We start from the raw sequence: 25,853 nt of genomic DNA on the forward strand, positions 1-25,853 counted from the left end.
GACGAATTCTCAAATAGTGCGTAAAGGGGCTATGTAATGTACAATATTTAACCAAACATATAAATAGTGAAACACTGAAATGCTTCTGGTGATGTAAATAAAAGCCAGCTGATAGTGAGTTAAAGTCTTTCGTTCTTGTAATATTTATAGGCTACTAAGTTTTCTTTTCCAGTAATTTTTGTGTCATTATTTAATTCGAAGTTAAATAAATTTACAATAGATAGCTCCATGACACAGAATCCTTCTTAAAAAGGTGTTAATCGCTCAGAAAATCAATTCCTTTCATGGGAGCCATTATAGCGTTCACAAAAGATAAACACTGGACACTACTGTAAGTTAAATTAATTCTTACAATTCGTAAAAAAAAAACTGCAGGTACAATTATAACGTTCTGTAAGACGAGAAGAAAACATTTGAAAACCTCTAAAAGGATGATAAAATACGTTTTATTTGGCCAAGCATTGCGTTGTAAGGAATAAGGGTTTCGAAAATTAAAATTAGAGTTCGGCCGCAACTGTAATCAAATTCTCTGCTATTGTTTCCAGTTAGCACGCCTCGCGGTCTGCAGGGCTTGAGTATCTTCCAGTTTGTAATTAATGGTTAAGTGTGACGGCTGTTGTAAATTGACTTACCGCTAAATACCGGTCCTGAATGATACAAGGGTCTCTTGTCCGTGGGTGGTCAGACCAATCATTCACTAACAAGACTCCTTGCGTAGACATTGTAGTAGGGTACATCTTTGCAGGTATATGGAACAAATGATGTAGTCTATTCAAAGTGGCAATTCGAAGTAATGGATAGGAATTGAAATTTAATTTCACACAGCAGGGATTTGTTGAGTTTCGATGTCTTCCGATAAGAATCCTAACTTCTGTTTGAGATTCGTAACCTCGGCAGTTAATTTCTAATTCCGTATATTTCATTTGATAAATTGAAAGCACTGACTTGATATAATGAAAACAATGAAACTCTTATTATGTTTCTGTCTTATTACGATTGGCCAGAATGAAAGTGAAAACGAGCTAAAATTATTTGGTGATTTAAGATATATTAATATCCCTTTAAAACGGCCTACTTGCTCTGGAGCTTACGTATCCGATCATTTTTCCAACTTTCGAAGACGTGCTGAATCTGTTGAGTACGCCCGCTGTGTAAAATATTTCAGTGTGGCGAGTGCCCCTGACGTGGTAAAACAAAGTTTTGTACCCTCGTCTATTCAGCTTTCGAAGAAAAACCATATATAATCTACGAAATTTTGCCGCAGTATCTCTAAGGTACAAAATCTCGAAAACCACCATTCCTCTTTGTTCCTCCATGTATGTCCGTCCTCTAATAATAAAAGTCAAACTTCCTGATCGATTTCACTCAAAGTCGACATAGTAGACCGACATTTAACTTTTTAGTAGACAATCATTTTGATTTTTGGTTTAGTTAATTTTTTTAAAAATATAGCTGTATTTAGGGGCCTAAATAAACTTTTCCTTTCTTCACAGATTAAAGGTGATATACTTTCCTTGTATTACAGGAGGACAAATTTTCCTTTTAAGTTTCATCAACATAAATTATTTTTAGGGGCATAGTGAAGTGCAACACGAGTTTTATTTTCGTAGACTGCCATGGTTGATACAGTTTACATTTATCTATGTATATAGTCTGCCTGTATTGAAGACAAATGTAATTAGAAATTGACGCAGAATGTTTCTTCTTTATACTCTGGTAGACATTTATCTCAGAAACATTCGTTCCACTTCAAATCTTTACACCGACTTCCACCAATGTTAACTTTGGCCCACATAAACAGGAAACAGGAAATTCTTGGACATCTTCAATTCGAAACTACGAGGTGGAATTGTTCCGACAAGCAAGTCTGTGACTTAATCCACAGAATTGGAGTACGCCCTCGGTATTTCCAGAACATGACTTAAAACTTTCTACCAATCAAACGATAAATATCGCGCTTTGTCAGTTGTGCCAACACTATTAAGTAAATATATACCGCGGAACGAACATTCTGTGGGTAAGTGTAGAGCGACTGTATTTTATATTATGTTTATTTTTGGCTTACATTTAGAAAATATCTATATGTTAACGTGGATTATTGACAATGAACAGTTTCCTTATATTTCTTAATAAAGGAGCTTTTTTATCTGAGATGTTTTGTGGAAGGCATGATACTGTGAACGCAAGTCATAATTGAAGTAATCTAAATTAGGTATGATGCAGATTTGAAAGGTATAGAACGTGGCATGTTAAATCATGGTATATTCTTCTACAGTTTTGTTTGTAGACTATAATATATTATTGTCATGAATAGCAAAGAACTATAAAAAGATCAAAGTTAAGCAAGAAATAAAAGAATTGTATATGAAGACACCATTGTCTTTTGTCACAGCTATTATTGTTTCCGTCGTAAGAGGACATCTGTCATCTATCTTATTCCACTGTCTTCCTCACTCTCCTTGTTACATGATAATGAAACTTCTGGTAAGCGGCTCGTCGAAATCACGTGATATTCTTCCTTAACATTCAGTCTAATGACAGGCGATATACATCTTTGTCTAGTATAAAATAAAGATTACCATTGCTGTCAGATATCAGCTGACTGTTGTCTCACACACATTTGGAATTTAAAAAAAATAATAAGTTAATGAAATATTAAAATGGCGCCAACATTCATGGTAAGTGCAAGCGAAGTAGGGGCTATCGTAACATGAATCTGCAGAAGGATGAAGAAACATGCAGACAGAAGAATACAAAAGAAGGAAGTAACAGCGTGTGACTAATGTTCGTGACACAGTGAGCAATTTGTTCTGTGTCTCAAAGCCGAGGCTTGACACAAGGTAGCAAAAAGTTTGTCTCTTCGTTATGTAGAAATATGTATATACAAAGTTAGACTAGCAGGATGCCTGAATAGACAGGTACACCATGCTGTTATTCATTTAAGAGCGAAACCACGCTTTTGAACATATTCATTGCCAACATTCATTTAACTGGCATAGTTAACGTACTCATTGACGAAAATGGTCAATTAAAAATTAACGAAAGCATTCCCTTCCGCTTGCTTGCATAAGCTGTAGGACCACACTTTCTGTTCGTCATACACAGCTTTTACGATGTGAATGAGATAAGTCGTGAGCACTCCTTACAGAAGTAAGTTGCTTTGCTCCCTTTCCGATTAAAGTAAATTTAAAATTGTCTCTTTGCTTAAGCAACTCGTCGTAAATTTGTATGGAACAGTGGAGATAAAGCACCACCATGTATTGTAAACCTCAACGTAGAGATGAGATGCTAGGTACGCTCTCCGGCATGTTTACTCTCGTCGAGAGACTAAATTACCTGCTCAATAAGAGCAATGATAGGGATAAAGCACTGTGGGTGAGAGAAAGACCTCTGCTTTCGCAGGGAATGGAACTCCGGTCGTCAAACCCGTAGCAATTTTATTGAGTTATGACGACTCATCTGTGTGCAGTGGGCTCTGGAAATCATTACATACAATGGCCAAGAAATCTTAATTGTTAATGGATTTAGAATAGAATAAACTTCAGTGGCTGTTGGAACAGTGATGAACAGAAATGGATCTAGCTATTATTACACTCCGAGCAAATCTATTTACTATTTAAGTAGAGTCCATGTCTTGACAAGGCACTCTGGGGTTATACGCTGATACAACGAAGTTAGTGGGAACAAATGAAGAAAACAGACTTCTAATCAAGTAACAAATTTTGGGTTAGCCGTCTGTCTTAGTCTTTGGTTTCTAGTCTGTTCTACAACGAAAAAATGTAATGACATTTTTTATTTTACCATTTTAAGACCGTCGAATTACTATTTAAAAATGCAGCTCTTAGGTACATCAAAGAAAACATCACATCTCTTACATAGATAATTGGTTAATGCAATTATCGCCCTAATGATGGAGACCTCTGGAACGTCTGTAAACGTCTACCGGGTTACACGGCGCTACAACCCAGAAGACAGCCATCTTCATCCTCACCGCCGTGAGAATCTAAAATCCTATTTGACTTTGTTGTTTATTGCAGTGACCACCTGAAGATTCACATGAAGACTCACGACAACCAGAAGCCATTTCAGTGCACGGTGTGCAACAGAGGCTACAACACGGCCGCTGCGCTCACCTCGCACATGCAAAACCACAAGAAGGACCAGCAACAACAGCAACAACAGAATGGGCATAACAACAGCAGTAGCAGTCGCGCTAGTAGCAACAACACGCCGAGTCCTGGCACTGCCTGTCCTTCGTTCCGCTGTCTGCAATGTGGCGAAACATTCCGGAAGCCTGAGGAACTGCAGGTGAGATCGCGTTCTTTGCAAACCCTTCTGAACCCTGGATTGACCCGCGTAGTGATCATAAACTTCTCTGATTTGCATACCGGTAAGACAGCAGTGGTCTGGGTCCGAGGTTAAATATCATTCCAGGGTTTGCTCTCCTGAAAATCTCCACCTAAATGCCATGACTTGTGGGCGTGTGGGAAAAACACGATTAGATTTATTGATTTGAAGTTGGTATCACACTTCTGCACCGAACATAATTCAGACGTCGAAAAAAATTAAAATGGCTGTCTTCTGGGTTGTTGGGCCGTGTAGTCTGGTAGAAGTTTACCGACGTTTCAGGAGTGCTTGCTGCTTTCAATGTCAGGGCCTGCGGTGCAACAACCCAGGCGACAGCCGTCGTGAGAACCTGAAATCTCTTTGAATACATTCATTATATATTTGGTACGTATTGTGGTTCAAAATGGCTGCATGGCATATTTTTATACCAAGGACATCATGCTAGACGGGTTTATAAAATGGTAGATTTATAGGAAACCAAATTCTTACGCTTATTTGGTTTGACAAATATGCATTGTTAGTGTTCAAATGCCCAAATGTAACTGTTTGTATATCTCCGATTGTGTAAATATGTTAATGCGCCCTTCTGGCATGATGCCCTAGATCCTCGATATAATGACTATAATATAATTGTTTGTCATACTTTTCACCGACAGTCCTACCTAAACGAAGTCGTTAATATCCAGTCATTAAGAAACAACAAAACTAAAAAAACCTCAGATCACAGTCAGTCACTTGAAAGCTTAAAAAACTATTGCTAATCAAGCAACACATTCAACGAAACGTATTTTAAATTGAAATTGTGAATTTAACGACCTGAAATATGAAGTTAATTGCACTTCCTGATACAAAAAGACCTGAGTGAGAAATTCAGGCAAGTCTCTCACTGCTGAAAGCACAATGTCCGTGATCAGTCTGATGGAACATGTTACTCGAAATGTAATCAGTGCGAAATGCAATTACTTGGTAAATAAAAACGTTAGAATCCATTTGTTTATTAATGAAGAATATTGAACTGCAGAGAAAATTGAAAGTAAATAATTATTCAGAGCATTTTATGTGATCTGAGTGTAAAATGGCCTTGTAACTCAAGTTTATATTTGTTATGCAGTGAAAATAGGCAACAAAAATAGTCATAATATTGTACGAATTTTATACTTATATTTAATAAACATGACGCTCCGGCAAAAAGTTGACTTACAGTATTGGTTGCATTGACATTTTATTATGTTCTTTCTAATTTAAGGCTAGTAGCAACAGTTAGGATCGAAACCAGGACACTTTTAACTTTTGGCCAGTGTCCTAACCACTAGACTGCGCTGACGGTCTGCACAAACAAAACTAATAACGAGAATGACTGTCTTATGGGATATTTCGTAGTGTAGTCTGGTAGAATTTGACCTACGTTTCGGAGATGGTGGCCTTTATGGTGGAGACAGTAACCATATCTGAAACGTCGGCCAACGTTTGAGAGACTAGAGTGCAACATCCCAAAAGACAGCCATCTACATACTCGTCATCGTGAGAACATGAAATCTTACAGAAGTAATACTTTAACTTTGCTTAGAAAAGTGTAGCTCATTATATGGTATTTGTGGAAATAAGGATAATTAATCTTTCGAAAGTAATTGAAATTACGCTCAAACCTTCGGCAGCTACTGTCTCCCCATCCCTGCCTTCATTTTACTTTCTTATTTCCGACTTTTGCACTGCCGGTCCTCGGTCATGTGCAGCGCCTGCTATGAGCGATTATACAAACCCGCTTAACTAAGTAGCTGAAGAAGTTGCCTAATCTGCACGGCAGTGTTTGATTTGTGAATTTTAATAATAGTTATTGAAATAATTTATGGCTGCCGTAAATGAAGCTACTTCGAAATACTGGGAACGACCCGTTCTTCACGTGCCTGAGCACTGCGGGTCCCAACTTTTCGTTGGCTTGATCTATAGACATTCGGTAGGACTCCTTGGACGAGGGATCGGCCCGTCGTAAGGCCTCTCTCTACCTGTACCCAGGACAGCACAACACAGAAAAACGCGGACAAACATCCATGGCTTGAGTGGGATTCGAACCCACGGTCACAAGGCCCACGCCTCAGACCGAGCGGCCACTGCGGACCCCTACTTCGAAGTGGACTAGTAAAAGTATAGCGTATAGTGTGGTGACGTTAACAAAGTCCTGAAGTAATTTTAAACTCATTTTCTTAAGATATACATTAATAAACTATTGGAAAAAAAATAACTTCTTTGTCGTATTCCTTGACCAAAGGTTTTCGCGAATGGAATTTAGTACAACGTCGACTTTCCGGAGTAAACGACGTAGAATGTTGAATGTTGTCCAACATTTTGGCGGATATTGCAGTTGCACCCTGAAAATGGAAACTTCACTGTTTGTTGAAACGTTGGAAAACATTCAAAATTCTACACGGCTTATCCCCCAAAGCCAAAGTTTTACGTTTATTTATTGAATGTTGTGTTAAAACATTCAGTTTTTCTAACGTATTTTACACGAAATAAATTTTAAATTACCGTTTGTAAAGAACGTTTTGTTGCCACAGTAGCAAATATTTATTTTCCAAACCAGAACTCCAATTGACATAAGACAACAGCAACTAGAGATTTTTGCAGTTGAAATATATTTTTGGCTATAAAGCAGGACCATATTAGGACGGTAGTTATGAATTTAATTTAATGAAGGACATGATATTTTGAAGAATATTTAATGATTAAAAGTATTTATTGTTGAAGGGTTAGATACAGTTTATTCGTGAATCAATATAATAACTTCAAGTTTTATTTACTGATAGGAGTTAAAGCCATTGGATTTTATTAGACCAGGACAGGGACCGGTGGAGGGATTTGGTTAATTCGCTGATAAACCTTCAGGTTCCCTAAGCCAGCTTGTTAGTTAGTTAGGTTTTGTTTACTGACTTTAAAACTGCACAATATGCTACTAATATAAGGCCATGTTTACGTGCAGTCCCATACAATTAAATATTATATATAAGATTTGAGGTTTTCACAGCAGTGAGTATGATGATTTCTGTCTTCTGGGTTGTTGCGCTATGTTGCGATGAATTCATCGTCCTGATGACGGAGGCAGTATGACCTCTGAAACGTCGGTTAACATCGACCAGACTACACAGCGCAACAACCCAGAAGACAGAAATCTTCAAATATTATATAATTAAAATTTATGAAATTCGCAAATACGTCAAATTATTTCAATGAAGTAAGAAGTTATAAATACACTTCTAATTTTATATTCATTTCCTATTTCTTGATCATAGTTTATCATTCTGATACATCGAGATATCATAATTTTCAGGGCCACATGATGACACAGCACAACGTAGAGACAGGTGGTTCACCCCCAGGACCCATCAGTAGAGGTCTGCTAGGGGGCCTCATGCTAGGGGATTCTCCCTTGGTCAGGTCACCCTCCCGACCCCTGCCATTCCCAACTCCCAAACTGGCGTGCATATACTGCACCAAAGACAGCTTTACCACCATGGAAGCATTGCAACTGCACGTCCAGGCAATGCACGGTGAGTAACCCTACGGCTTAAAGTACGTAGGATTCTTATACCTTCCTACATCTGAAATCCAATGTATTTCTGGTTTTAAGCCATATTAAGTCAATAACAGTAATTTTGTATTGAAACAGAAATGTTTACGACACAGATATTATCCGTCGTATCAGATTTTAACCAACGGTGTTTCGGAAATTCGCTCTATTTTTCTCCGTATTTTTTGAATAGGTCTACCACGGGGCCTATTAAAGTAAGATTTTTTGTGCAGATTGAAGGAAATAGAATACAGAATACAGGGACAGTGGACAAAGTCAAAGTATACAATAAAACACCACATTCTACACATCTTCTTCTTCTTCTTATTCCTTGGCTCTGCAACCCAGTTGTGGGTCTTTGCTGCCTCCTTTTCAGACGGTTTCCTAGTCTTTGAACTGTGCATTTATGAGTAGTGAGTGACGAGCCCACTGCCATGTTTTACACTACAGTTATTTGGTTTTGCATTATTTTAAGCAATGGGCTGGAGTAGCTACATGCTGGATAACTAGGGTTAAATCCTGGCAATGGTAAAGGATTCTTCTTCTATCCTCTGCATTCAGATTGGTTCTGGGACTCACCCAGCCTCCTATTCTATGAGTACTGGGGTTAAAGCATGACCATGGCGTGATGCTGACCACCAACCTCCATCTAGTGTCGAGGTCAAGAATGAGTATTAGGAGCTATTCCTCCTCTCACCTCCCTCCCTCAAGTGCCTCTATGGCATGCGCTAGGACAGCTTTACTTTTACATTACTTTAAATAATTTAAAGCATGCCATAAAGTTTATGAATTCTGTGACAAGATTAATTGCTTTTTAATCCACAAAATGGCATCATTACAGTATGGCTAAGATACTGCTGCAAAATCCTAGTAGTTCCATAGTTTATTTTTATTTTAAGGTCATGAACTTGTGGAGTACATGAATGTCCAAATTTAACAGCCACAGTAAAATCTCATACACATTTCCTACACATGATTTATATCTTGCATGTTAATATTTCAGCTATGCAATAGAATTAAATCAGGTATAAAGATGGTATAACATCTGCATGGATGTGGTGATATGAATGCTGAATTATGAAATTTGAGTAAGGCTATAATCGTGTCCAGTTGCAACTTAGTATTCTGATATTCAGTAGGAGGAACTGATGAAGAGTGCTAAATTCTTTGTCTGTACAGCCAGTATTTCAGGTGGAATTTGATCTGTGTGCCACCTGAATACAACTCTAATAAGTTACTTTTGTACAAACCTGGTCACACCTCTGATTCACACTTCATTATTTCTGTTTTCTTGAAATAGGTTCAATATTGAATGGTGACCTACGAGACTTTGCCAGTCTGTCGCAGCATCAGGCAAGTCCAAGCCCCAGCTTGACGCCTCACCGTCTCCTCACTTCTCCAAATGAAGGTGGGAGTGGCTCCAGCAATAACCACACAGTGACTTCAACAACACTCATGCCTTATTCCTGTGACCTGTGCACGATGAGGTTTGGTGCCGTCCAAGGTCTGCAGAAACATGCTATTGCTGTGCATGGCCTAATGAGTCCAAACAACCTGGGTGTTGGAAATAAGGACCACCACAATGAAACAACTGGATGTACCACTGGTGCTGGTCTCTTCTGTATCCAGTGCTCTTTATCATTCCCATCAGCTGCTCTGTTCGCCGAGCATTACGTACTCATGCACGGTTCCAGTAGCGCAGCTGGAGGTCTCATGATTCCATCCTCTCCAGCTCCTGAACAGCTGAAACCTACAGATCTCAGCAAGAAGGCACATCGACATTCACAGCACCATGAAGATAGATCGCTACCAAAGAAGCATAAAGCATCAGTTGAAAATGCAGCACCGCCAGCAGTCTCTATGCCAGACACTCCAACTTCTGCATCAAGTATGGTAGGGATGAATGTCTGAAATAATAATTATTGAAATTAATTAATTTAATAGCCTTGCACCTGATACTGTATTAATTAATTATTTTGTCAACTCTAATTTAATTAATATTTAATAGAAAATACTAACTAAGTAGATGGGTCACGGAAACTGAAGGTTCATCACCAAATTAACCAAAGCCCTCCACCGGACCCTGTCCTGGGCCAATAAAATCCAGTCTCATTCAACTCCTATCTCTGATAGATCCCGCCTGAGAAAATACAATAACAAAAATTTAAAAGTGTAAAAATAATTCTACATAAAATGTCTCCATTAGCATTACATACGTTTAAATAAAATTTGTTAAGCATTATTTAAATTTGTTTCAATTTATTTAAAATGAAAAGGAAATAAAACAATGAGAATCTAAACATGTGTAAATAAAATATTTATCTGTAATTTTTTATTAGAGTAGGGTGAAAAATGTGGGAATAAAATAATCATATTTACTTCTGCAGAAGAAAGGTATATCGATATATGAATTATGCTCATAAGACTTAATCCTATAAATATGGTTGTTTAAATATACTTTTTAAGGTAATGCTAAATTTGTCACTGTTTCCAAGCACCTCAGAATAAAGGGTTATTGGAGCATGGAGCTGAAGCTCCACATATTTGATATCTCAGTAGGCTATTCTTTGAGTAGAAGCTGGGTGGGCCCCAGAACTGGTGTGCATGTATTTGCAAAGATAAATCTGGCACTGATGGAAACATTCCATAACAAGTCACTTTACTAACTCACTTATCCAAAATCTGTCGCATTTCAGATGCTTAATACATCTGCTAAGCTGATATAAATTTTGTGTTTATTTCCTTTAAGGTTATGTTTCTTTATGTAGAATTTGAGGATTTCATAGCAGTAAATATAAAGATGGCTGTCTTCCTTGTTGTGGTGTTGTATAGTCTGGTAAAAGTTTTTCAACATTTTAGAAGTACTTGCTGCCCCCTTTATCAGGGCAATCATTGCCCTGATGATAGAGATAGAAAGGCATCTAAAACACTGGTAAACTTTTACTAGGCTACACAGCACTACAACTCAGAAGACATTTATCTTCATGTTTCTTTGTGTTTTCATTTTCAACAGGTGAATCAGTATGAACATCCAGGCACTCTGCTCTGCAACCAATGTAGTGCCGCTTTGCCTGACTTTGAATCATTTCGGACACATTTGAAGTCTCACTTGGAGGAAGCAGGTGGGCTTCGTGGCTTGCTAGGAGGTGGTTCTGACATCATGGGTATGTTGTCAAGCCAGGACAGCCGAGTAAGCGGTTCTAAGAGCCCAGCCGCCTCTGGGGCTCTAGCATGCCCGCACTGTGGTGCCAAGTTCTCTGGTGCAGATGATCACCAAGCCTTTGAACAACACGTGGCCACACATTTCATGGCAACTGCCACAGAGTATGGCTGTCAGAGCTGCCTCAAACTCTTCCCCAAACCTGATGAGTTGCAAAAACATCTGATGGATATCCATGCTCATCACCTATATCGCTGCTCTTTATGCAAGGAAATGTTTGATTCTAAAGTTGCAATACAGGTAGGTCATGAAATAAAAAATATAATATTAAATTTATAACCGTAAATAAAATGTAGAGTTAAGAAAATTATAACTTTTACAAATGCATGGTGTTATAGAGAACAGAAATGGAAGATATATGAAAACAAATTGCTGTTACAGGATTGTTAGAATCAAGTATAATTATAAATTTCATGACTGAAACATTTCAGAAATGAAAGTGTTATATATTTTGGATGCGTGAGCCTAAACAACTTTTAATGTCATTTATTCGTTCTTATAGGTTCACTTTGCAGTGAAGCACAGCAATGAATGTAAGCTGTACAGGTGTACTGCATGCCCTTCATCAAATGCAGTGTTTCGTTCAGAGCTTGACTTTGGTCTGCATGTACGATCAGCTCATGCCCCACTTCCTCTGCTAACTGGGACTGCCAATAAGACCCCAACACAGCAACCCTTTCGCTGCCTGTTCTGTCGCCTGAGCTTTGTCACTGAACTTGAGATGCAGTTCCATCTGGCAGCACATTCAAAGCAGTTTCACTGCCCACTCTGCCAGGAAGCCTTCCACGTTGAGTTCCTGTTGGACAAACACATGCAGAAGCATCATACCTCTCAGGTCTGTATGCCACAATAATTATAAAAATCTGGAATTTTAATTATTTACAACTCAGTTTGAGGGGAATTTTTTTTGTCAGGTAATTAAATTAGTATATTTTAATGCAGCCTACCTGAATCAATCAAATGAATTAGTCATAATAATGCCATTAAGTAACTTATCAAAAAGAAAGACTTTATGAAGGAAGAAGATATAATATATATTTGTATATTTTAAAGTATATGTATTGCTTATAAAAGACTAAATAAAATTTGGCCATTATATAAATATTTAAGAATGGTAAAACTTAGCATTATTCTTAGATAATTCTTAGAATAAGCAATTTAATTTATAATGAAAATTTTAAATTAAATATAAAACAGATGCATGTTTACCTCATTGACCTATAACAAAATCATTCAGAGAGCTGATAAATGTTTGAAACAGAATAATTGTAATTGTCTTCACAATAGCAATCAGTTTAGAAGACAGTATGAGTATACATTAATTGAAGTGATTTGTTATTAGGTAATAACCAGCAATGGAACAACTTTGGCTGAGAATCTAACTCAACAACAGAAGTCTCCTAAAAGCAAAACATCTGGAGTTACACCTTCATTAACAACACTCAACAGCAACAACAACTCATCAGGGTCAACAAATAGTACAAGCCGCAACAGCAACAATAATGACAGCAGCAATATCAAGAAGGGTGATCAAACCAACAATAACTGCTGCTGTGATATCTGTGACCGTTGTGATTTTGGAAGTGAGGTAGAACTCGTGGCTCACCGGAAACTGGTACATCATATCAAACCAGCTGCAGGGAAGAATGGTGCTGTGAGTCTTCATTGTGCATACTGCAGTGAGAATTGTAAGTCACGCACTGAACTGGAAAACCACATGAAAACACATTCACAGGGTAGCAGTGGCTCAGGGAAACACAAGTGTAATATATGTGATGAGCTGTGTCCCTCAGCTGCCGTCCTTGCCGAACACAAGCTGACACATTGTAAGGTGATATCTGGGAGCATGTGCACACAGTGTAAAGCTACTCTTGTTAATGAGGAACAGTTCTACACACATCTTCAGCAACACAGTTCTAATAATAACACCAGTGCTCAAACAAACACAAATAGTGCACACCAACAGGTGGCGTTACCCACACCATGTGTTGTCTGCAGGCAAACCCTTATATCTAACATAGAAGTCCGGATGCATGCAAGGTTCCACTTAAAGAACTCTGCTGCTCTCACAGCCACAGAGCCCATGTACCAGTGCTGTCTGTGCTTGAAGCAGTTTGAGATGCAGAATCTCATTGCTGCGGGTGGTAATAATGGAGTTGTACCGAGTCTTCAAGGAGCTACGTATGTGTGCAAGGACTGCTATCATTGTCACAGTAAATCATCACCATCACAGCAGCAGCAGCAACAACAACAACAGCAACTGGGACATACACTTCAGCAACAAGAACAGGCTTTTCGTTGTCCTGAGTGCCAAGTAAAGTTTGAGACCAGCACAGCTCTTGAAGCACATTTGGTGTCTGTCCACAGGAAGACTTACCAGTGCATCAAATGCCAGGTAAGGAAAATGTTTCTTAAAATTGTAAAATTTATAAACCAGGAACAATGTCTTCCTGATTTACTCTACATCTATCAGTAGTCTGTTACAAAATTGTATTGTATTGTCTATTTATGGTTTAGTTACAAATATCAGTCCTGCAAACAATAACTAATAAATTATCATGCTTCTTGATATGAGCACCAATGATCGAATGATGCTACATGAATGATAAGTAGTCAACTGAAAATATACGGGATTGCTCCTGACCTAGTTGTCCACAATTTTATATCTAATGTCTTGTAGTGCTCTACAGTCATATTCTATAAAAATTACCCAAGTAACACATAAGTAAAGTACTGATTTACTAAATATTTCTTTATTTATGCCATATTAAAATCTTCAAATTTTTATTTTGTGTCCTGGCACGACTTTCTGTTAAATAATGATAATGTAATTCAGCATCATATTTTGTGAATTAAAATTATAAAACAGCTAGTTTAAAAATTATGCTTGTTAATAAAATGAGAACATATATCCATGAAAGGAGTAAGGGAAATATTTATCTTTGTCATTGCCAATTTCTGTTTAACTGTTGAGTGATGCATATCTTTGTCTGAATCTAAACCTTTTTATTGTGAATCCAGGTGAGTTTTGAGACAGAGCGTGAGATACAGATGCATGTAGCTACACACCTGCTGACTGAAGGGAGCAGCCATGAGTGCCATTTGTGTCGTCGGTTACTAGCCACCCCACTGAAGCTTCAGGCACATCTCATAGAGCACACATTTGCGGGCTGTGGAAGTTTTACCTGCTACCTGTGCAGTGCCGTGTTCACAGCAGCGCAAGGTTTACAGCAACACATGCTGGAGCACGGCCTGGCCTCAAGACCCTATGACTGCTCTCGATGCAGTCTGCGCTTCTTCTTCCGTGCAGAGTTGGACAACCACAGCTACAGTCATCTTGAAGAGGATGCAGTTGCTATGTCAAATTCCTCAGCATTATTGGATGGAGGAGACATGGTAAACAAGGTGAGAGATTACTGTACAATACCAAATGTATCCCATATTTTAGTTAAAAAGTGATTACGATTCATATTTATAATTCAATCAAATAAAGCATAGTTGGATTTCAGGTTAGGTTAGGTAGCAAGTATGAAGCTGGCTGTCTTCTGGTGGTTGTTCTGATGATAAAGGCAGCAAGAACCTCTGAAATATCATAAAAATTTTATCAGAAGACAGCCATTTAACAAAGCAGAGTTGTTTTAGTAAACATAAAATAATAGGTAAAGTTAGGATTATAATTAAAGACCATGTGATAATGGAACAAAGGGGCTTTGAAAATAAAATTTCCAACAGAAATAGAACCCACAATAATTCTTATCCTCCTACCAACAGAGTTCATATGCTGAAAAATGTTTTCATATTCCTTGTGATATATGTTTCCAGTCTCAAGATAATATTGTGTAATCTTTCTCTTTCTTTAAACAGGCTGCATACTACCATCACTTGAATACAAATGGAGTTTATGATTCTTCCAATCCAGACATGCATTACTACAAGACATTAGTTCAAGAATCTTCCAAACAGCAAAGACACAAAAGCAATAAAAGCCATAGCAGTAAAGGAGTTGGCATGTTGAAATGTTTGGAATGTAACAAAGAATTCAGCAGCATTTTAGGCCTGCAGACTCATCAGCGGCATCACAAGCATGCATCAAGCACAAGTAAAAGAGTTTATAGTTGTAACGAATGTGGAAAAGAATTTGGGATGGCAAGAAATCTTAGTGTTCACATGCGATCACATCATGAAGACCAGAACAGTGTAGAGCGAGCCTCTGAAGACATGAATACTGCTTCAGAAGAACACTATCACTCAGATGGAAACAAGCAAGGATCTCCTCATGCCTGTCCACTCTGTCATAAAGATTTCCCTGATATCGACACCCTAGATGCACATATAACATTACAGCACTTTCGTTGTCCACAGTGCGGTGAAGCATTTGTACGTCAGCGTCATGTTGCTGATCACGTGAGGAAAGTGCATTCAGTTGATGATGATCTGTGTAATACTGGAGATCATTTGTCAACACAAATAAATTCACCAGAAATGAAACAAGAGCCAGTTACAATTAAAGAGGAGAATGAAGACGAAAACATTGATGTCTCATCATTGACTCCCACAGCAGATCAGCAATATGTTGGATCCCCTGAGCACCATGGTGAAGAACAGCCAGACAGTTGTGTGACAAATGCACAAAATAATGAAACAGTGCACATGAGCATTGACAGTCATTCCTCTTCTCCAGATGCTTCACAGCCAAGCAATAGTATTAACCATGTTGATGGAACAAGCTTATCTCCAGCACCATCAGTAGATGGTGATAATGCTCACTAAGGCTTTAAATTTTTGCATAGGTGGTGGTTTGTCAGGTGACCTATAAGATAAAAATAACTCATTAACATTTTAAATAAAAACATTTACTATAAATTCATTCATAAGGAGTTAATGAATAGAAATACTTGCTTCCAAGTTTAAAGCCTTTTCACAGAATGCAAATGAGCTTTTGTTTTGTTTTATTTATTTTTGTACCAATAAACTTGGTAAACATCTCATGTTTAAGAATCTAAGAAATCATATAAGTGGTGAAAGCTCAAGAATATTGTTCAAAAGTACAGTACAAAATGTACAGTATATTGTCATAATAATGAAATTTAAAAGTCAAGGATGGGGATTTAATAACTGGACAACGTTTTATGTCATTTGATAGAATTGCAGTCACTTTAAAGGTTTAGTCTTAGCAAATGGAAAAGGTGACATTTTTCCATCCACACATCAGGTTGTAATTTTCCTGCATTAACATTTCAGTTTCTGCAGTTATCTGTACCAATAATTTCACAGAAGTAATTTTGACAAGGAGGGAACAGGAATGGCAAATAATATACATATTTGCTCATACTACAAAGCAGAATAGAATATTAATTCATAATGCCAGAGCAAGATAATTAGATTCTCTATCACTTCATGAATATTACCATATTATACAACAGATTTGGGCAAATCACTTTAAAATATGGGCTGGGTGAAGGGAGCTAGCTGTCCTTTCAGAAGTGCACTAGTGGGTAAATCTTTCCATTTGCATGTTTTAATTTCTGCAGATTCAGACCCTTCACACTCGATGGATATTTATAAGTGTTTATATATTTTGTTATTCTTACATTTCCATAAGTGGTTTATATACTGCAATAGACAGTAGATTTTATCTGTTTTGCTCACAGCATCAAATAATATAATCATATACAGAAAGAAGATTAAATTTTGAGGAATTTTACAAATTCACAGTGTTTCTCTAAGCATCACGTGAGAAATATTTTCTGCAATATGAATGTATTTCATAGTTCTGATTTACTTACAGCATTATATTAATAATGATACACATTTTTCATTGAGGCTATCAGTAACGCAAATAGGCACAGGTCTCTGCCACCCATTATTTTTTTGTTTGTGATTTATATATAATGATACTTTCAGTAGTTCAGACTGTATAGTGTCAATCTGTTGTACATAATGCACATTCCGTTGTACATAATGTGCACTTCTATATGATATATGCAGAATATGCGAAAATATTCAGAATTTAACTCGTTAGATATGTTGAGCCAGGGTGCCAAGATGGGGGACAATATCACTGTAAATAGAACAGTAAGCATATCACCAAACTTGTTAAATTTCGTGTTTTTCCAGTAGGTCTCAGACTTCTGTTGAAAACTTTGTTCTGATGTTTTCTGTAGCTCACTCCAATCAGCCCTACCTGATCTGCAGTACTATCTGAGACATTAATATTTAATTATAGTAAATTTATAGTTTGAAGTAATGAAATTGAGCCTACTCCAATTGCTGTCTGTTACGCAGTTCCTTCCAGTCCGGTGACTTGCCATTCAACAATTTATTTACTGCAGGACGCTTTATCTTGATGGTAACATTGTCCTATAGCTGCAATGTTATAATATATCCACAATTTAAAAGTAATTTGAAACCCGCCCACTAAAATAATTTACCGACTTACTGTAACTTTGAAATGACTGTACGTAACATTTCACTATAAATCCAGATATAATTGCATGCACAGATTTATTGTTCTGACTGTTCAAAGTAAATGTTCAAATGGATGACATGTATTACAACATTATGGGTTGCCCCTACTTTATCTACCTTCTGGGTAGCTCGCTCAATTTTTGGGAAGTGGTTATTTTCAGTATTCTTGTTCTGTGTAGATAAATGATTGTTTAGTGAGATGGGAAATTTTGTTTCACACTTCGTTTTTGTGTGAACAGAAAAGGATGGATGAATTATTCGTAATCTTGGAACACATGAGTTTCTACAGTTTCGTGTTATAAAATTGTATCTAATGGCTTGAAAGTTGTCACACGAACATTTGTTTCCAATCATTTGTTATTTTATTTGTAATTTTGTTGAGGGAAATTATATTTAGATGCATATAATTACATTAAAAATCAGTATGTTACTAGTAAATATGTAAATAATAGTATTACTTAGAAGCACTGAATTCTTAAAAATGTTTATTAAATTTAAAAAAGATATATATATATATATATTACTATATGAAGTATATGGGGTGGCCAGATTTTTCATGTAGGGACCAAAAATGGTTAAAGATGGTAGTGTGTTTGTTATAATTCCTTCTATTTATAATATTTTGAAGGGAAATGTGGAGAAAATGTGAAGAAAAGTTAAATGTTTTCAGATTCATATCTATGCACATTCCTGTCCTCCGTGACAATTTAAATTATTTTATTCTTATTGTCATTATTATTGTTATTACAAAAACGTTTTTGTTTATAGCTGGGGCATTTTTTTTGGGAAATATACAAGTAGTTAAAATTTTGCGGATGAAAAATTTTGAACACGATTCTATGTTTTTGTATGTTGATTATTCCCAAGCCTTTGAGGTTGTTGTGTAGTTTTTGAATGGAACTTCCCACCTAATATATATATATAACCCACTCCCTCACACACATGCAGTAGATATTTATATTCACTGAACAACGAGAACAAAATGGGGACAATTGTTTTAATGACGGTGAGGAGGTTCCATAACTTTTGTTTAATTGAAAAAGCCAAAGTATAACAATAATAAAGTTTTATGTAAAGTGAACTATGTTAACTTCCACATTTGTTATTTTACTTTGTACCGGTCCTGAGTCATATTAAACCCAAACTCCAATCTGTATTCTAGTTTCTTTCCTTAAACAGTCATAAAGAATGACAAAAGAAGTTTTTCTGGATATTTCTGATGAAAGTTTAATTATTTAGTCATTAAGTCATCATCAAGATGATGGATGGTGTCCTAATTACTATAAGAAAGAGAAGATTCAGCACATTCTAAGATGGTGTTCCACAACTAGTGTACTGTGGCACATTGGTGTGTCACCACAGTTTCAGATGCGCGAATTCTTTTTTAAAAAATTATATGTTTACACGATATAGTACAAAAAAAGCAATTCTTCCTCTTTCATAATTAAAATTTATAATACACAGTCCGGTTGATCATTAGTAGTTTTATTCAATGCATGTTATATTCTGATTTCACTTGCCTGAATTTTTATAGGGCAAGGATTCGTTTGTAGACACATATTTATGGCCGTGTATAATTTTGCACATCGTTTTCACGAGGCAAAATTTTGTGGAACATTATCCTACAAGAAGTTTCAGAACTGAACTCTTGAAGGATAAATGACAGAACTTTCCTATGATATAAATTTACATCACAAGCTGTAAAATCTCTGAAATATAAGTGATAAAATTTTAAATTTGGAAATGTATTGCAAAAAAAGTAGGATGTGGGATTTGTTTTAAACTTGTCACAAGTGTCGGCCACATACCCCTCTTAAAGTGTGTAAAAATTACGCCAGGACCACAAGAACTTTGGAAGATGTAATGAATTTTGTAAAGAAGTTGCACATTTTTTCAGGTTTCACTTTAAAATGTATTGTACATGAACCTAACTGAGCAGTAGCTACTTTATGTAAAATCTAATTTTGCGTTAATTAAGGTTCAAATTAGAGGAGATGTTTTATCATATATTGAATTTATTTAAAACCAATCAAAAAATTCCTTATGTAGTTAACATGAATGCAATACTGATATGTTGAACATAAAAATGAGCGGTTGCATGCCCCCTTAGACACTTCCTTTCGTTCGTAGTTTCTATCGCCTTACAGAATTAAATAGATTTACGTAGATGTGAAAAAATGAACACGAAGATGAATTATGTATACAAGATAGCAAAGAGCGTGTATGGCTCCATTTAATAAGTTTTATGTTTCTGTGTCTTATACATTTTCTGTTAACACCACCTTAACAACAAAGCAAATGCACCTTAGTTTTTAAAATCATTTCACTAGTTTGTCTAAACAAAATCGTCTTGAAATATGAATACCAACCGAATTTCTTGTGATATCTGGTGAATGTGCATTTTTTTTAAATAATCGTCTCTACACTTTGTACTGAATTAAATATTTCTACATTAATTTAATGGGCAGATACAACGTTTATACTGCAAATGATTAACATTAGTTTCACTGGAAAAGAAACGTCATTAGTATACTTTGTTACACTGTATTACTTATTTTACAAATTTAGAACATTTAACGCTAACGCCGAGAAACTTACAAGACATATTTTAAACCGTCATATTTGAGAACAAAATAGAGAACTTATAGTTTTATGTTCATATCGGTTATTAAATATGTTAGTCGACCTTCCTATTTGGAGTCCACAAAATTAGCGGACGGAGGACACGTGAGAACGCTTGCTGCTGGATAAGAGAAGTTGCAGGGATATGGAACGTTTGTGACAACAAAACAGGAATGTGGTTTGAGGTTCTCATTGCGGCGGGTATGAAAATTGCTGTTTTCTGGGTTGTAGCATCGAGTAATCCGGTAGAATTTTTAATTTCTACCGGAAGACGATCATGTTCATATTCGCCACCGTGAGAACCTCAAACTTCACAAAAATTTGTGTATTGCGAGAATTCTACCTTTGCCTTTTTAATCTTTTGTATTAATTTTATTGGTCTTAAACCCTATACGCTGAGATAGCTGGTTGAACCTCACTAGGGGCATTAATATTTACGTCTTCCTGTGCTGTCATTTGAGTGTAGAGGTCTTGCTCGCGCCTCGTACAGCACCCTGCTACCTGCCTACATAGGACTAAGAAAAACCTCTATGATTAAGAGAGATTGTGTTTCAAATTCTCAGATAGGACTTTTAACGCCAATAGAAAATTATACAATCAGTATTGTTCTTTTCTGGAATAAATCCATCGTTCTCTGGACAGAGATTGGGATTTGTCCTTCCATAGGACCTAACATAGTAGTTTCTATCAGCTGAAGGTGGGGGCATAGCCAGCTCTTAAAACGTTGTGGTTTCGTTTTAATATACAGAACGATGAATTTAGTCCAGAAGAAAATCTATATTGAACGTAGCACCATCATTATAACCGCTTCCTTTCACATCCTTTCCACTTCATTATTCACATCATTCTGTCATTCGACCTTATATAGTCTGAGCTACTGAAAAAGCGTCATTAAATAGAGTTTAAACAATGAATAAGAACCTTTTAGAGTTAGGTAATTATAAAGTTGGCGATATTTCTATTTATTTTAATTGTAGAAATAAAAAGGTCCATACAGTGTGCTTTTGCAGAAATGTTCACATTGCATACTGTATTAACTTTTTGAAGGATAAAGTGTTGGGGGGGGGGGGATGGGTATCGAGACTCTATCAGATATATATGTATGTGGATTATCGGCTTGAAGCTGCTGGAGGATATTTCAGAATGGGGGGCGGGGAGGTGATAAGAAATGAATGGGGTGCCCAATAAGCTATACAGTATTAGGGGTTATAGCAAGCTTCCACGGATCATAATTAGCTAATACCTTAATGGTTTTGGCAATTTGTCCACGATACCCTTGTTCCTCGGAATTTTGCATTAGGCAGTCTGCCCCTCCAGCTTATTGAGCCTGTTTTAGAAGACGGCTTATTTCTGAAGTTCCTACACCAGAAAATGTTAGACTATATTCTTCAGAATCCACAGATTTGTACCTTCAATTATTTAATGCGTACATGTGAAGAATGTTATTCGCTAAGTTTAGACAAGCTCACGCAAGCCGAATTGGAGATTGACGGGGAATTTATTAGATATTCCACATTATTAACCACTGCGTCAAAAATAAAAAGAAAGTGTTAGCCATTGTATTCGTAACATTTTCATAATTTATAGCTAATCAGGTGTTGTATGATAAATCTGCATCTACTGTATTATCATATCAACATCATAGCTCTTATAACTTCCGATACTAGGACGATCATGGAAAACGAGCAGAAGGAAGTGGTCGTAGCTCATTTAATGGCACTAACCCAACATTAGCTTGAAGAAACAGAGGATGGGTACGAAATTCATCATGATAGCCGTACATAAAACCCGAAAATTACTGATACGAAGAAGGGGTTGTAGACCCATACACCACTATTCTCGGTAGTGACTGTACAAGAATTTTCATGTTGTTGGATTTATGTGAGTTACATATTTCGATCAACTGTGATTGAAACCCCTCGTTCAATAAATCATACTTGCTTGGTACATAGACAATGTGTCCATTAAAAATGGAAATGTTTAAAGACGAATAAAAGAACAGTTTTAATTCTTTCAATAAAACTATGTAAAAAGTTTTTTAGTCTTAACTTACTGAAAACACAAAACCAGAAACATGACATTGCGTTCCAATTTGACACATTATTGTGGTATGTAAATAAATGTCTTTAACAAATAAGCTAGACAGTAGCTGGTTCCTTCAGAATTAATAACTTCAACATTCTACTTTCTTATGGACAGAAATCTATGTATTAGAGAACACAGTTTAATTAAATATTATTAGTAACATAACGCATTCGCGATCTAGCTCGAAATTTTAAAGATTTTCCTTTATTTGCTGTTCGTTCTTCGCGAAAAAATTGTCTCTCCGCTAGATGTGTATTAGCAGCAAATACTGTATGTAAAGATGTCGACATATTTAGAAATAATTTGGTTGTGTTTAAGGATATTATAAAGCAGCAGTTTTTTGTGTTAGTAATCTTGTTCATAAATTTTCCTTTTCGTTGCATAATCGCTTAACATTTGTTATTTTTTATAAAGTGTATTGTATTTTATCTTCTTGAGACTGGCTCCTGTTATTTCACCTTATGTAGCCTTTTAGCACCCCTGGTCTAAGGCAACTTAAGACCCTTACAATGAGTATAAATTTATGAATCCCTTACTCGTAATGTAGGGATTAACCCTCTTGCAAAGCTTATGTAGGTATAACACGAAGCCTGCGGGACAGTTCCTAATCTTCACATATCTTACGGGCGAGCAATTTGCCATCGCGAAATGATAGATAATACAAGAGGATAAGGTGCGATTACTTAGCTGTTCAATAATCAACTCCATCTTGAATCTAAAATATCAACAAACAACGTACTAAGCCCTTGGATTATAAAGTTCGTTCTGAATCCGAGAACCACACAAATTCGTTCAATTAATGGAACAGTTAAGTAGCTCCTGTAAACTTTAAGCAGACGGAAACACATATAACCTTTGAGAGTAACGGTTAAACATATGTATAGAAATATTGTACGGACCGAAGTTACAGAACTTAATATTTTCGTGCCCCCTTTTAATGATCTTCACAAAAATTGATTTTGTAATAAAAACATAACCGAATGAAACGTCTGAAGTTTACTGCAAATTCTTCTTCTTCCTTAACCGGTATTAATAGGATTATTAGGCCTGTGATTCTTCAACTTTCTTCCAAGAACTAATCTTTCCGTCTTTTCTTGCCACAAACTCCATTTCGTTTTCCCTGTGGTTGGTGTTTCTTTTCGTGCTGATTTTGGTAGCCCTTTAGCTTGCATTCTTTCGACATGCTCTTTCAAATTCTTCTGGTATATCTGAATTTCTTCTACTATGCTTTGTACTTTCAATCTTTCCTTTGTACGTATCAACATTTATTTGACAGTGTAATTTTGTACATCCAGTAATGACCTTAAGAATCCGATCTGTCCTCCTTACAAAAATTATCTCTTTTGTTCAACAGCCATGTCTCACTTCCATATCTGAGAGCCGTTTCCGCTGCTACGTTGCGTATTTTTAGTTCTGTTTGATTATATCGTACATTTGTATACTGACATTTATTTTTATTATTCAATTGATTCTATGATATTCCACCTAAACAGGCTGTAGTACAGAGGATAGAGTGAGAGAGAAATATTCTATAATATATTTGTAATATGTATTCTATGTCTTTCTTATATTCTGAGATCTTATTCCTTAAATACGTAGTTAAATCCTGTGATTTGTCCAATATTTTTTCCTTCTATAATTATTTTTAGTCTTTCTATACTATTTGTTAAAATTATTTGAATTTCTGACAGTAAATATCATAATGACTCATTCGAACAAATTCAGACTTGTAAATAAAGAAAAATATATTACGTGTATATTTTATCACATCTCTCAGACTTGTTTAATTAAAATAGGATAACCAGGACATCGGTAATCACTTTATTAACAGACTAGCAGTTAAACTTTGAACGAAAGTAGAACACACGTATTTTTATCGCAGATTTAAATTTCGGTAATAATTTATTGTTGTTAGTTTCTTTTATACATTTTTTCTGTGTTACTGCCGGGAAAACAAATGGCTGTCACACGCTGCGAATGGGTTTTGTGTTGAGAGGAAAATAAAGGTCTTGTATTTGAACTAGAGATAAAGCAGTTGTCTCTAGGGAGGATCCTCGAGAAAAGCGTACGTACTTGCAGACGCATATCCACATATACATACACAATTTCTTGTCCTGGACTCATACTGAATTTATCTCTCCACCATTATTGGCAAACTCCCAGGCCTCAGCAACATCCCGTGACAGTTCTGTTTTGGAATCTGCATGAAATAGTATCGGCGTGCTGCACTGTTAAAAATATCTCCCGTCACCAAGAGTCCCAAGATTCGGTCTGTGTTAAATCGATCAACCGATTTGTTACATTGTCCTTAGTTTTGGACTTCAAACATACTTGGTGCAGTATATCGCTAAACTGTAAATGTTATGGAAGGTTGATTAAAGTGTCAGAGAACTCAGAGAAGTGTCAGAGAAGTTCTCACGATGATGTCAATTGTGGTTTGCTGGGCAAAGGACGACACGGCGATACAACCAAAATTCCATTAAAGTGATTTAATAAATAAGTGCAATTTATTTTAACAGTTTACTTTCTAAAAATTGGAGTATATCATTAATATCGAAGGCTGCGGTTACACTGCACGCGTATTCGCGCGAATTGACGGTCAGGCGATATCGGGCGAGTTGGGGCGAAATATCAAACACGTTAAAAGGTCTGTAACAGGTCACAGTGCAAACAAAGTTATTGCGCGTATCGCTTGACACCGCTCGTCTTTCAAACGAGTTTGTTTTCAGTCGCACGAAGAGATGGATGCTGACAAATTAATTAATCTTCTTTTTGTGGGACCAGAAAATGAAAACTTATCACAACAGAGAGGTTTGAAGGAAGTTATGGGGGGGGGGGGGGGAATTAGTGAGGTTATGAATGTTTTAAGTAAGAAAATATTGCAATTTATGTTTATTATAAATTGTTCCTTACTACATCAGTACAAATTCTATATTTATGTATATTGAAGTAGTACATTGTAGCACAGATAATTACGGAACGCTGAACTGTTGGATAATGATACCTTTGCTAAGTTAGAATAGTTTTTAAAAGCATTTCTGATGTCACAAACCTGTTGTGCTGCCCTATTATTTGATAGTGATTTGTTTACATTTTGTGGTGTCGACGATGTGATGGTTGGATCATAAATACCTTCTTTTTTCATAGTAATATTATGTAACAAGCATATGCACTTTACGATTAAATCAGCTTTATCTGGTTCAGTTTCAATACACTTATTGAGTAACCTTTAAAGGAAAAATCTTACCTCAGTGCCACTGTTAACCGTTCTGATGGTGAAGTACAGTCTCGGAAATGACTCTGCTTTTTTATTGCTATCTCAATAGCATTTAATGTGTATTGGTATGTATTCAACGACATTCTGTAATAGTCAGGAAATTTGGTTGGTTGCAAGTGCAGTTTATCAAATAGTGTGTGAAATTCACTTTCACTTCTGACTTAGTATATATCATTCGCCCAACATCTTGCGTTCCTTCCAGCTACTAAAAATTTCAGCAAACTATTCTCTGAAAAATACATTTCTTCCACAAGCTCCATTTTCATACT

At 36.4% G+C, this 25,853-nt stretch overlaps 1 protein-coding gene and 1 long non-coding RNA gene across 4 annotated transcripts in view; one reads left to right on the plus strand and one right to left on the minus strand.

Moving 5' to 3' along the window:
• L (zinc finger protein Lobe) overlaps positions 1–18,696 on the plus strand; it is a 330,367-nt gene extending 311,671 nt beyond the window's left edge. For all 3 annotated transcript variants that reach the window (XM_022082246.2, XM_022082245.2, XM_022082249.2), the window contains 8 exons: positions 4,038–4,308; positions 7,673–7,892; positions 9,213–9,805; positions 10,926–11,372; positions 11,635–11,967; positions 12,475–13,527; positions 14,154–14,537; positions 14,997–18,696. In XM_022082246.2, coding sequence (XP_021937938.1) covers positions 4,038–4,308; positions 7,673–7,892; positions 9,213–9,805; positions 10,926–11,372; positions 11,635–11,967; positions 12,475–13,527; positions 14,154–14,537; positions 14,997–15,902 — 4,207 coding nt within the window. In that variant the 3' untranslated portion in view covers positions 15,903–18,696. The remainder of the gene's footprint in view (positions 1–4,037; positions 4,309–7,672; positions 7,893–9,212; positions 9,806–10,925; positions 11,373–11,634; positions 11,968–12,474; positions 13,528–14,153; positions 14,538–14,996) is intronic.
• LOC147872265 (uncharacterized) lies at positions 15,809–25,834 on the minus strand. Its single transcript, XR_015537634.1, has 2 exons — positions 25,555–25,834; positions 15,809–15,942 (listed from the first exon to the last, which is right to left on the minus strand). It is a non-coding gene; the product is annotated as an uncharacterized LOC147872265 (long non-coding RNA).
• Between the last annotated feature and the right edge of the window lie 19 nt (positions 25,835–25,853).

This window comes from Zootermopsis nevadensis, unplaced genomic scaffold (genome assembly GCF_977971745.1).
Source record: "Zootermopsis nevadensis isolate Lab colony 2312 unplaced genomic scaffold, Znev_1.0 Znev_ptg000029l, whole genome shotgun sequence".
Lineage (NCBI taxonomy): Eukaryota > Metazoa > Arthropoda > Insecta > Blattodea > Termopsidae > Zootermopsis > Zootermopsis nevadensis.